Raw genomic sequence first — 13,137 nt, 5'->3', positions numbered from 1 at the left:
TCCACAATGCTGTTTTGTGGTTTGCCAGCTCTAAGTAAAAGGCACGTATAGCAAATCACCTATGGTTGTGGTTTTACTATTATTATTGTTATTATTATTATTATTATTTTCATTAATTCAAGAGTAGAAACAAAACTTTTCATCGACAAAAAAAATGGGTCTTTCCGTTTGTGTAGGCCTTTTCTATTTCTGTTCTCACCCTCTATCTTTATTTATCCTATTAGTGGAATGGTCATGCTTGCAAAGACAAAATTGTATCAAACGAGAGAGTTCATAGGACATGTTACCCCATGCAGTATTCATGTATGTATCGGTGCTTCAATTTAAATAAAATGATTTTTAAATCTCGTTTTCAAGAAATTTCTAGAAGTTTAGTGCAATCGAAGCAGTCTTATACACCACTTTATTTAACATGTCCAAATACTGCTAAATGGATGGGTTTTGAAAGTGACAAGGTTATTTGTGTTTCACACTGTTCAAGTATGTAATTCTATTTAAATAAAATAAAGATTGTAAAAGTCGTATGAATGAATTTTGGCATTTACCGCCATTGACACAGTGTTTATGGACTACACCACTTTATCTAACACGTTACATTAGTGCTTCATGCCTGTTTGTGTCCTTTATGGCCTCCTTAAAAACAGTACATTTCCTGTTTGGAATGATTTTCAATTTTGTTTGCCTGCCAGAGTTCAAAAATAAAGATCGTCAAAGTCGCTCCTCTCCTCTCAAATAACATATTTCGCTCCTCTCAACGCATGTGCGATCGGGCCAAATTCGGAGCCAAAGTACTGCCAATTCTGATAAACTACAGGTTTGTTTTCCGTATTTGTGTTCAAAATATAACGTTCTATTTAAAGAAGTTTTTCCTCATAAACTGATGTTTACATGCGGATGGATATGAACCAATTGCTTAACCCTGCTTTTCGCTTCGCATGAACGGAATAATGATGTCTTCGAGATGAAGAATCTTGAAATGCATGTTAATTTATATAATTCAAGTAAGTTTGGCGTACGATCTTGTCACCATGAAATATCAAACACACACATGTACACATCACCGACGCATGCTTCGCAACATTATTTAGGGCAGGAATTTTTAATACCAGGACACAACGGCCTATTCTTCCACCAGGTATTGTGGAATATTTTGATGTCCACCAAATTCCATGTGGGGCACCTAGTTTTATGTCCTGACAAAGAACTGCATACACTTTAATGCAATTCCCTGCATGGGGAACAACACAGTGATAGTTTATGGATGTGTTGTGAATCAAACCCAAAATTGATGGTTCGGAGGCGGGCATGCTACCTGTGAACTGACCTGACAAATCAGGGCAATTGATTGATATGGAAATGTTCAATCTCTATTCGTACCATGCTGTTGGCTTGAAAGAGCAGTTGACATTTTTTGTTACCAATGAAACATTCATAAGCTAAAACTATGCAAAAACCAAAGTGTGTTCTGAGTTTGCACAATGCAGGAATTTGAAATGATGCAATCTGCCCCAGGATGCGTCGCATGCATGCGCACAAACCTCGAGTAATAATGGCCATCGGGGCACATTAATATATATTGTAAAATTTTCGCTAAAAATGGTTCACAAAGCTTTTATAATAAGTTGAAAATACTTGGAAAAGGACCTCGGTGAGAGTTTTGCCTCTGTTTAACAAAAAAGCAGGGAACTTTCTCTGCTCGCCGACAGGGCTGAGGTCTCACGACTGCCGACTCTGTGGACGGGATTCTGCACTGCAAGGCCCGAAGAACTGTGAATGGATGCATGCTACCCAAATCCTATACGATCGCTGCCAGCGAGTGGACTTTAAACTTTGCGGGAGTGCCTTGTGTGAACATTGGTGATTTTATTCAATTGGAAAACAAGCTGTCATAACCAAGAAAGTAGTTGTTACCAACTCTTCAATAAAGGATGTCTTCACGCCCTGAAAATACACAAAGGTTGTGCCAGCTATATTTACATGAGATCTGGACTTACCAGGGAGATTCCCTATCTGGTTTGGTTGCCTCTTGATGTTGATGGGGAGGTCATATCTGGGGCTTGTGAATGTGCAGGGCAGGTTAAAAAAGATATTTTCTATTAATCTTGGTGGGGGGTGGCTATGGGAGCTTTTTTTTGTTTGTTTTTATTTTTTTTTCTGCGGCTACAAATTGCATTCGATTTTTGCATCTATTGCCAATAAGGCAAGCACCATCGATAGCTTGTATTTTAAACAGGAAATGATAAGATCTCAACACCTCGGTCTCATCCAGGGATATTTCTCGTGTTTCCTTTCTTTTCACGAGTCCGATTTGCATCCAGAACACAATAATTGTCGATAACCATTTTGAAATTCACTCTCGTTTAAATGCTGAAAATTTTGTTTAAAAAAAAAAAGACTGCCCTAACGGCTCATCCTAACAATGGCAGGTTAAACATGCCCCGGCTAACTGAAGTCCTGTTTTAACATGGTTCTCATAAGTTATTCTGACTATAACCAGGCTATAGGAACACTTGTTACCATGGGAGAGTAACTGTCAGATGATAAACATGACCCACTGTGAGAGCATTGTACTTGCAAGTCCACACTAAACATTTGATCAAACAAAAATGCTTTTACTTTTGTAAAATTCCTCACAAGACTATATAATATAATGTTGAAAGCTCTTTTGCTTCTCAGTGCCCTGTTGTACAAATACGCAATATGAGGACATTTTATAACGCACTGATGATTTAAAACTGATTTTAAAGACTTTTTGGGGGATGAAATTATGAATCGGGTCAGGTATGGGAGCATGTGCCAGAATAGCGCGTCGCTGCGTCCACTTTCTGCCGGTACTCCAGGGGCCTCTGTCTGGCCATCCCCCAGGCAGATGCCAGGCCCATCCCCGTCTCCTTGAGATGCTGGTCAACCTGCTGCAACCACAAGGCATGTGGACGGCCCATTGGCCTCCTCCACTCACGAGACTCCCTCGCTGAGAGAATCTGGTGAGCAGGATCAGCGTCAGGAAAACGAGCCACATGTCCATACAGCTGCAACTGATGCTCACGGACTATGCAGGTAACAAATCTCATCAGTCTCTCTCAGCAACCACTCGTTGGACACAAAATCCGACCAGCAATAGCCAAGGATTCTCCGAAGAGACCTGGTACCAAAGGAATAAAGTCTCCGTCTCAGATCCTTAGTCAGAGTCCAAGTCTCGCATCCATAGAGCAAGACTGGAAGCACCAAGGACCTGAAAACTCGGACTTTCGTCCTCCCGCACAGGTACCGGCAGCGCCACACCCCATGATCCAGTGAATCCATGACTCCCCAGGCCCGACCCAGACGTCCATTGACCTCTGACTCACTGCCAATGTAAGTGAATCTCTCCACGACCTCAACATCCTCACCACAAACAGACACAGACAGGACAGCAGCATCCAATATGTCATTGAAAGCCTGGATCTTAGTTTTGACCCAACGAACCCGTAATCCCAGCGGCTCCGACTCCTCATTCAGCACCTCGAGGGCCCCCAAAAGGATATCTAAAGTCTCCGCAAAGATGACTGCATCATCTGCGAAATCAAGGTCCAAGATCTTGACATTCCCAAACGCACCGCAGCTTGATCTTTCCGACATCCTCCCTAAAATCCAGTCCATACAAGTGCTGAAAAGTGTGGGGGCCAGTACATACCCCTGACGAACTCCAGCAACAACTGGAAATAAGTCGGAGATGGTACCACCACACTTCACAGCACTCTCAGTACCTGAGTGGAGTTCAGACATCAGATCGAACAGTTTGTGGCACCCCACGAAGACCAAGAATCCTCCAGAGGACATCCCGATTCACTGAATCGAACGCTTTACAGAGATCAACATAGGCTGCAAGCAGCCCCTGCCGAAACTCTCGTCTGTGTTCGGTGAGGACACGAAGAGCAAGGATACGGTCAATCGTTGACCTCTTTGGTGTAAAGCCTGACTGCTCTGGACGCTGGTGCTCAAGCAGATGGTGGCGAACCCTATCAAGAATTATCTGAGCAAAGACCTTGCCCGGCACTGAGAGCAGCGTCACCCCTCGGTAGTTGTAGTCTTGGCGATCACCCTTCCCTTCCCAGAGAGGGACAACAAGGCCCCTCTTCCAATCAGTTGGGATGATGCCTGTGTTCCAGGCAGAGCACAGAACTGCATGCAACGACACGAGTGCAGCATTTCCACCAGCCTTGAAGTTCAGCATGGATGCCACATATCCCTGGAGCTTTACCCCGTTTCAACCGGTTCACCGCAGCCCGTGTTTCCACAAGCGAAGGTGGACCACAGTTGATTGGACGGTCAGCAACAGGGATTGTAACACCCTTGACATCCAACTTGACAGCTGGGGGATCAGACTGGTACAACCGCTCAAAGTAACCAGCCCAGCGGGCCTTCACTTCGGACTCCTCTGTCAAGAGCCTACCGCCCTCTGTTTTCACTGCAGTACACCGAGGGATGGGCTTGGATGAACGCAATGCGTGAATTCCCCTGTAAGCAGGATGAGAATCACCTGTCCACAGGTGATGCTCTACCCCCTCACAAATTCCTCGTACATCGGCCTCCTTGTCCACCCTCAGTGCACGTACAGTTTTACGCCTCAGCTCCCTGAACAGCTCAGCTCTGCCATTCAGCCTGGCCCTGCGACTCTGGTCAATGGTATCCAGTGTCCCTTGAGAGACAAAATTCTTCTTTGCCCTGCGGTGAGCTCCAAGGCATCCACCGGCAACATCAAGGATGGTGGTCTTGAAGGCACTCCACAACTCTTCAGGACCCCCCAAAGCACCCAGACACCCCAAATGTCCACTCAGCCTGTTCGCAAACTCCTCAGCTACTCTCTCATCCTTGAGCTTGCCAACATTCAGCTTAGGCTGGGATGGTACCATTCTCCAGGATTTAAGGTGCAGCTTTAGAGTTGCTACAACAAGCCGGTGGTCAGTATTGAGGAACTGAGCACTCCGGTAGACCCTGCAGTTCTGGATCATCCTCCAGTGACCGTCAATCTCGAGGACATGGTCAATCTCCTTTGCCACACGGCCAGCGTTGGAATACCAAGTCCAGCGATGAGCTTGTGGGTGCTGAAACCATGAACCAGCCACCCTCAGTCCATGACTTCTTGCAAAGTCAAGGAACTTAATGCTATTCCAATTCATAGTTCCTGACCCATGGGGACCAACACATGTCTCATAACCATCCCTATCAGTTCTAATCTGCATTGAAATCTGTTTTTGTATTTTGTCTGTCTGTTTTCTAGTCTGTTTTTGTATTTTGCGCAATCAAGGGTTTTACGGTGGTCGGAAGTGCAAATCCTGCCACCAACCTCCTAATAAAAAAGTAACCCAACTGCAGGAGGACGTCTGCAAACAGTTGGGCACTAGATATGGATGGCCGTTGGCTCACAAGGAGCTCCTCCGCCCTTTGACAGATTTTGTTTTTAATCCTGCTGGGTGTCCATATCCAAACACCCTCCTCACCAGAAAACCTGGTGGGGGAGACGGTTTAGTCGCCGACAACCCGACCATGGAACAGGTTAGTACAGGTTTACATGGTACCTGTAGCAGGTCACAGATCGAACCTGACCTGACAAGCATGAATGCTTTTGAGTAAACTGAGTAATTTGCATGAAAATTACTTTTGCACATTTCTTCTAATGGTATTTATGCATTTGCTGATCACGTGCAGCTCTTGCATTGGGTGACAATAGAAGCTAAAATGAAGCGTAAAATGCATTTTAAGCTTTAAATTTAAAATACTGTTGCGAATTCGCGCCCGCCGGCGTGCGAACGGCCACGTAACTCGAATCGCGGCACGTCGCCCACCGGAACGGACAATTCAGTCATGACCCTCTCGGAACAACGCCGGGAGCTAGTCACGAGTGGGGGTTTAACCTCACCACGATCGTGCCAATTGCCCACCCGCGCAGGATAGGGTTGCTCGCCAAATTCGATCTACCTAAGTACCTGCGCGAATGGTCGACCGGGCGATCGTACCACGCCACAGGCCGACTCCGGACACGAACTGCTTAAGCGGTCCGTTCCGTGCTGCAGTGATAACCGAGCAGTGTTATCGTCGGCCTTGACGGTTCCGATTAATTACCGGGATGTTGAACCCCCTACGAACCTCTTGCGTGATGCAAGATGGAGAGTCAAACAAAGGAAAGGACGCAGCGAAACGGGGAACAAGTTCACAGAAGCATGTTTATTCACACACACACACACACACACACACACACACACACACACACACACACACACACACACACACACACACACACACACACACACACACACACACACACACACACACACGCACACACGCACGTATCCACAGCAAAAGAAAAATGCACATAAAAGCAAAGGAAGAGTTAAAACTGAATACGCGTACACACGGCAACACTTAAAACAATACTACTTTAAGGACAGGCGCCACCCACAGTCATTTACACAAACCCAAAGAAAAGAAAGGACTTCACTTGGTGCGGCTGTCGAGTCCTCCTCCCACGACCTCCACTTCGAGCTCCGTCTCCTTCGCCGTCCTCCACTGCCGACTCGACGACACAGCTCGACTTCAACGAGCTCCTCGGGCTCCGCGAGTTCCACGAGCTCCACACCGACGCAGAGACGCTCGACTTCAACGAGCTCCCAACAACGACTTCAGACGGAGGCGAGTTCCACGAGTCGGGGAGAGAGCGAGAGGAGGAGGGAGAGCGCAGGAAGAGGGAGAGAACGTGCCTCGCCCGTGTCCGACTTTTATAGCGCGGGGCTCCGCCCTTCACTCCGCCCCGTTTTCGGCTCCACCCTCCTTCGAGCGGGTTCTCGAAAAGGGGCGTTCCCTCACCCCGACCGCTTCACGCTGTCCATCCACCAATCGCCGGTGAGCCGCCCTTCCCCCCTTCCCTCACACCAAGCGTGGGGAAGAATGGTGGGAAAAGCCCACCAGAATCCTTGGCAGTTTTTGTTCGTTTGAAATCAAAGATAGAGAAAGAAAAACGACTAACTGGAGGATCGCAGCCCGAATGGATCACATAAATTCCCTCTATACAACGGGTTTGGGCTAACTACACATGTACTTATCGAGATATCTCACCTGAGGGCCCTTTATGGTGTAATGCGAATTTTCACAGCCGTAACAATACTTTTGAGGAAGGAGAGCATCCATCTTGGGGATATTGTGGTAATAAAGGTGAGTTCAAGCCAAAATATGTGAAATTAACTTTTAAAATTCAATACACACACTTCATAGTGTCTATTCTGCTGTGAAAGTTTCTTTGCAAGGATTATAATCCTCGATCGGTTGCCATTCTGATGCAGGATACTCGTATTTGGTATTTGCTGAGGGTGCTGGCAATGATTCCTCTCTTTGCAAAAGACTCCATGGTATCTCCAGCATCGACAATTGACCAGTACTGGCAGACAGGTCCTCCAGCTTGATGTCCATCTAAACACCAGAATGGTGGACATGTTGATGCGTTTCGCTGAATGCAAAACACCGGATGACGGTTTCTGGCTGGGTCAAGATTCAAACGCTGGACAGCTCAGAATACTGCATATATTCGGCTATCCTCCACTCACCTCATCTCGCAGCCTCAACCCCCCCCCCCCCCCCACATTACCCAGGCAACGTTCATTGCCATCACTTATGGTATTTTGAGAACATCCGTGTGGTATGAAGTTGAATATCCTTCATATCAGCTCATTTTGTGGAAATTTGCAATACACCTAATCACGTTTGACCATCTTGTTGTTGTGTTGGGTCCATGTGTATATAAACACATCGCTTGCATGTTAATGTACATATCTATAAAAAATTTCGCACCTCCTTAGTAAGTTAATTTTGTCAGTCAAGGTATATGAAGACTTTTCATTTGCGTTGTGTTTTAGGTGCGTCTGTTGGAGTCTGAAAATGCACTGTTGCGTGTGCGCATCTCTGAGAGTGAGGAAGTCAGCACTCGCGAGGTCACTGGCGTCAAGTCTGCTTTCGAGCGTGAACTTTCTGATGCTCGTGCTTCGCTGGATGACATTGCGAAGGAGAAAGCTCGTTTTGAGATCGAGGTCGGGAAACTGTGTTCTGACCTCAATGAGCTGCGTTCCCGGTGAGTGCTGCATTGATCCGAAAATAAGCAAAATGACCGACCGTGCTGAAAGATTTTTTTTTTCCATATTTCTCTGTCCAGGTGGAAGAATAATTTGTTGGAAGAAAAGTTGCACAATAATTTTGAAGCCTCTGTGATGTGGATTGTAAATTATGGAGTATTTTGTCAATGGGAGTTGTTTTTGTGGTCTCACAACCTACCTTGCCAGCTGGTGGTATCTTGGGCCTCATGTGCAAATACCAGACATGATCTAAAATACCTCAAAAGGGGTCTGTTGACCAGATTTAACCTTTCACTGGACTATACAAAACTTGTATGTTTGCCTAAAACACTATTTTCAGCATCGTATTTTGTCTTGAAAGGAAATCGTCAATAAACATGTGCTTCCATTCCTAATGTATGGATGTGAGGCCTCGACCCTAAATTTAACTAGAAGGGCACTTGGTGGAGCGCATACCTCCGCCACGTAATGCCTGATCCACGAGAACATATCGGGGCCCAATACATATTTGAAATATCATGCTATATATCGTTTTTGGCCCTAATCTCTCAATGATGAAGAATCACTAAAAAATTAAACAACACTTATCCAGATTCGGATCTTCACAAAAATCAAATCAATTCGTCCTTGTCACGCACCCAACCTGTCCACCAGGTTTCGTCCGAATCCATCCACAACTTTTTTGGGGGTATCGTACTATATATTAGTTTAGCCCTATCTCTCAATGGCGAAGAATCACTTAAAAATAAGTTTCAGGATACTCGAAGAAGCGTGGAAAGGTGAATGCTTGGAATAGCAAGAGTCTGGGGCAAAACAAATTGGGGGGGGGGGGGGATGTGGTATCATTGAAAAATGTATACAAACTTCTGTGACAAATGGCTGCCTGGTTTGTTCACAAGATTGGATCATTCAAACCAAGGAAAAACGAGGCAGGTCACAAAGGACCAATTATTTATATATATATATATATATATATATATATATATATATATATATATATATATATATATATATAATTTTTTTTTTTAAGACAAAATTCTTGGAAAATGACAAGATGAAATGAAGAAGTTTTAAGCCCATTGCTTGGAGAAAGTTGTTCGAGACTTGCCAAAGCCTTTGGTTTGGAAGTCTTGGGGAGGGTTGACAAAGGATGATTATTATGATCCAGCTGTGAAATTAAAAGTTTAAGATGGTTTAACACTTTCTCACATTACGCAGACGTAATGGAAATCTTGCCCCATCATAATCCCCTTCAATCTCCTCCTCTTACTCCCTGCTCCTCTCAGATTTTTCTCTTCTCCCACCTAAGTCATCTATTCTCCTGAGCTTACCCCCTTACATTTATCTTATCAAATTTAATTACCCCCCTTCCCCCTTTGCATATGTGAGATGTAAATGGTCCCTTTCCCTTGTGTACCAAAGAAAAGTGAAGCAACATTCCTGAAACGTCCATGATACTTCATCTTCACATAAACTATCAAAACAACCAGTACAATATTCCCTATTTGTAATACTGGAGATCTCCCAGTATTACACTTCAAATTGTGTGGTTGCCAAGGAAATCTGACGTATTTTTGCTCAATGTTGAGGGTTTATTTTCTTGGGGTCGTTTGTGCAGCATTCTCTGGAAACTCAGGACATGAAATCTACGTCATTTATTCAAGTTGAATGTAAAATTTCCCTTTTTGTGTGTGTCTGTGTGTCTGTGTGTCTGTGTGTCTGTGTGTCTGTGTGTCTGTGTGTCTGTGTGTCTGTGTGTCTGTGTAAAAGTTCAGATTTGCAATATGATTGAATGTCAAACTTTCTTTATTTATTTATTTATTTTCCACATATCTTGAATTGAATGAAACTTGATCTTTTTGCAAGAGTAGAGTTTTTGGTGCATTGTCATGGCCACATATACCATGTCAGTTTGTTAAATACGTATGTCGGTGGTAACCATAATATTATCTTGATGTTACATCTCTTCCTCGTACACCGTATGGCCAAAAGTATGCAGACACCCCTTATAATTAGTGCATTCGGATATTTCAGCCATACCCATTGCTGATGGGTGTATAAAACCAAGCACACAGCCATACACTCTCCATGGACTACTACTACTACTACTACTACTACTACTACTACTACTACTACTACTACTACTACTACTACTACTACTACTACTACTACTACTACTACTACTACTCAGACACATCCGATAACTCCATAGACAAACATTGGCAGAAGAATGGGGTGTACTGAAGAGACTTTGATCGTGGCACTGTCATAGGATGCCACCTTTCCACCAAGTCAGTTCATCAAATTTCTCCACTGGTCAACTGTAAGTGCTGTTCTTGTGAAGTGGAAACATCTCGGAGCAACAATGGCTCAGCCATGAAGTGGTAGGCAACACAAGCTCACAGAACGGGACAGTCAAGTGCTGAAGCGCGTCGCGAGGCAAAATCGTCTGTCGGTGGTTGCAACACTCACTACCGAGTTCCAAACTGACTGGAAGCAACGTTGGCACAAGCACTGTTCGTCGAGAGTTTCATGAAATGGGTTTCTATTGCCGAGCAGCCGCACACAAGCCGAAGATCACCATGCGCAATGCCAAGCATCGGTTGGAGTGGTGTAAAGCTCACTGCCATTGCACTCTGGAGCAGTGAAAACGCATTCTCTGGAGTGATGAATCGCGCTTCACCATCTGGCAGTATGATGGACGAATCTGGGTTTGGCGGTTGCCAAGAGAACGCTACCTGCCCGAATGCATCGTGCCAACTAAAGTTTGGTTGAGGAGGAATAATGGTCTGGGGCTGTTTTTCATGGTCCAAGCTTGGCCCCTAAGTTCCAGTGAAGGGAAATCTTAATGCAACAACATACAATGACGTTCTAGAAGATTCTGTGCTTCCAAATCTGTAGCAACAGTTTGGGGAAGGCCCTTTCCTGTTTCAGCATGACAATGACCTTGTGCACAAAGCGAGGTCCATACAGAAATGGTTTGTCGAGATTGGTGTGGAAGAACTTGACTGTCCTGCACAGAGCCTTGACCTCAACCCCATCGGACACCTTTGGGATGAAGTGGAACGCCGACTGTGAGGCAGACCTAATCGGTCTGCCTGGCCTCACTAATGATCTTGTGGCTGAATGTTGCGAGGATTTGCTTCCAATGTTTCAACATCTCATGGAAAGCCTTCCCAGAAAAGTGGAGGCTGTTATAGCAGGAAAGGGGGGGGGAGGGGGACCAACTCCATATTAATGCCCATGATTTTGGAATGAGATGTTGGACAAGCGGTTGTCCACATACTTTTGGCCATGTAGTGTATATTGGCATGCCACGCTCTGTGTAACCATGGGAGTTCTGTTGCCAATTGGGGAACTTGCGGCCTGGTACGATGCCACCCACGCTATAAATTTGGTAACTAGGCACTTTTTTTTTATTTGACTTGGTGGATCATGGGAATGTGAGGAAAGCTTGGTTGTTCCGTTGCTCATGGAGATTTCAGCAGCCATAAAACCTTTCTCAGGAGCATATTTGGTGTTCCATCTTCTCCAGAACTGCGAGTGGGATCTGTCGTGATAAAATGGCCATTTTCTGTGTTGTTGCTCACATGGCAAATAGCACACTTTGAATCGCACAAACAGAAATCTTCCATCCAAAAGAAAGTTGTATGTTGTTTTGCACAGTTTGTTTGGACAAGCAAAAAAATGGTCAATGTACCATTCTCTTAAAATGGTCAAAGTTGAAAATATCAGTTTTCCTGTTTTGGATCATCTTGTTTGTTTTATTATTGTTACTAGGTGGTATGGTTGAAATATTTTGACCCCACACCACCTCATTTCGCACCACCCCATGATTGAACCACTTTTTCTCTTCCAAAGTAAACAATGATTCACCAAGATGTTTTTTTTTTTTTTTTAACCACGTACATGTCGTATCCTTTTGTGTTACAAAATACAATGGAAGAGGAACAAGTTGTTTAAGTTTTGTTTACTCACCTGTTTCAATATAACAGAGTACATAGATTAAAAAAAAATCGAGTGAAAAATGGCATATTGACCTTCGCCACTGAAGGTGGACAGAGGTTATGTTTTCATGTTTGGCTGTGAGCAGGATATCTCAAAAGGTTATGGACACATTCAGACTCGATTTGGTGGACAGTTTGGGTGTGTAATAATGATTCGATTTTGGGGAGGATCTCGATCCGATTATCTATATGTATATGTATATGTATATATTTATGATTGCTTGGGTGCTGATTAGATTTTGGTTAAGGTCTGGATTCAGATCCGACCTATCGGTGGGATATAAAATGCAAACTGTTCAGCCGGGCGGAGGTACGCGCTCCACCGAGTGCCTGTTCTTGTTTACGTCCTTCGACAGTATGGGAAAGGGTGTATGCTGCTACATAAGGTCACGTGCGAAGGTTGCGGGCACAGGTTTTAATTGAGCTGGGTTTTTCTTTCATGTTGTTATATTTATCTTGGTATTTAAATTTTAAAATGTTTCGCTGCTGGTTCTGAATACAATTCGTTGTGGCTTTGTCAACCATTGACACTCGTGGTAGTTTCACCGTTAATGTCGCTGGAATAACGAGCAAACTATTGGTCTCAAAGACCAAGTTTACCTTCGCCGGTATCTGTTCACAAGGGGAAGTTGGGCGGCGCCTCGGAACGTAGTAGTTTTAGCATGGATCCCTGTGTACTTTTCGTGTTGGTGATGCTGCGGAACATTTTTTACCTTTTAAAAGTGATGCCATTTCACAGCTCAGCATCTACTTGGAAGGATTAACTTACCTCCCCGTCCTGAAAGCATTTTAAAAATACAAGTTCCTTGAACGTCCTTTTGATTGCCTTGTTTCATGTTTTGGATGAAATAATTTTTTTTGTACTTTTTCAGCATTTGACCTTGTTAAAGAAAAGTTATCTGCATCATTCTGTTGATGCTTGTGCCTACTCGAAGTATATTTGAATCGCAGACAATCTATGAATGATGAGGAAAAACTGTGGAAAGCTTGTAATGGTGCAGAAGGGCCGTCACAAAGCCATTTTAAAGAGC

At 44.3% G+C, this 13,137-nt stretch overlaps 1 protein-coding gene across 1 annotated transcript in view; it reads left to right on the top strand.

Moving 5' to 3' along the window:
- Positions 1-13,137, top strand: part of LOC147015419 (lamin-B1-like) — a 40,788-nt gene that overhangs the window by 3,976 nt on the left and 23,675 nt on the right. The window contains exon 2 of the mRNA XM_085850142.1: positions 7,887-8,098. Coding sequence (XP_085706268.1) covers positions 7,887-8,098 — 212 coding nt within the window. The remainder of the gene's footprint in view (positions 1-7,886; positions 8,099-13,137) is intronic.

The sequence above is a fragment of the Eptatretus burgeri genome, chromosome 12 (assembly GCF_056783735.1).
Source record: "Eptatretus burgeri isolate ZD-2024b chromosome 12, Ebu_testis_v1, whole genome shotgun sequence".
Lineage (NCBI taxonomy): Eukaryota > Metazoa > Chordata > Myxini > Myxiniformes > Myxinidae > Eptatretus > Eptatretus burgeri.
The sequence above is the reverse complement of the archived record's forward strand: the minus strand, read 5'-3'. Positions and strand labels throughout refer to the sequence as shown.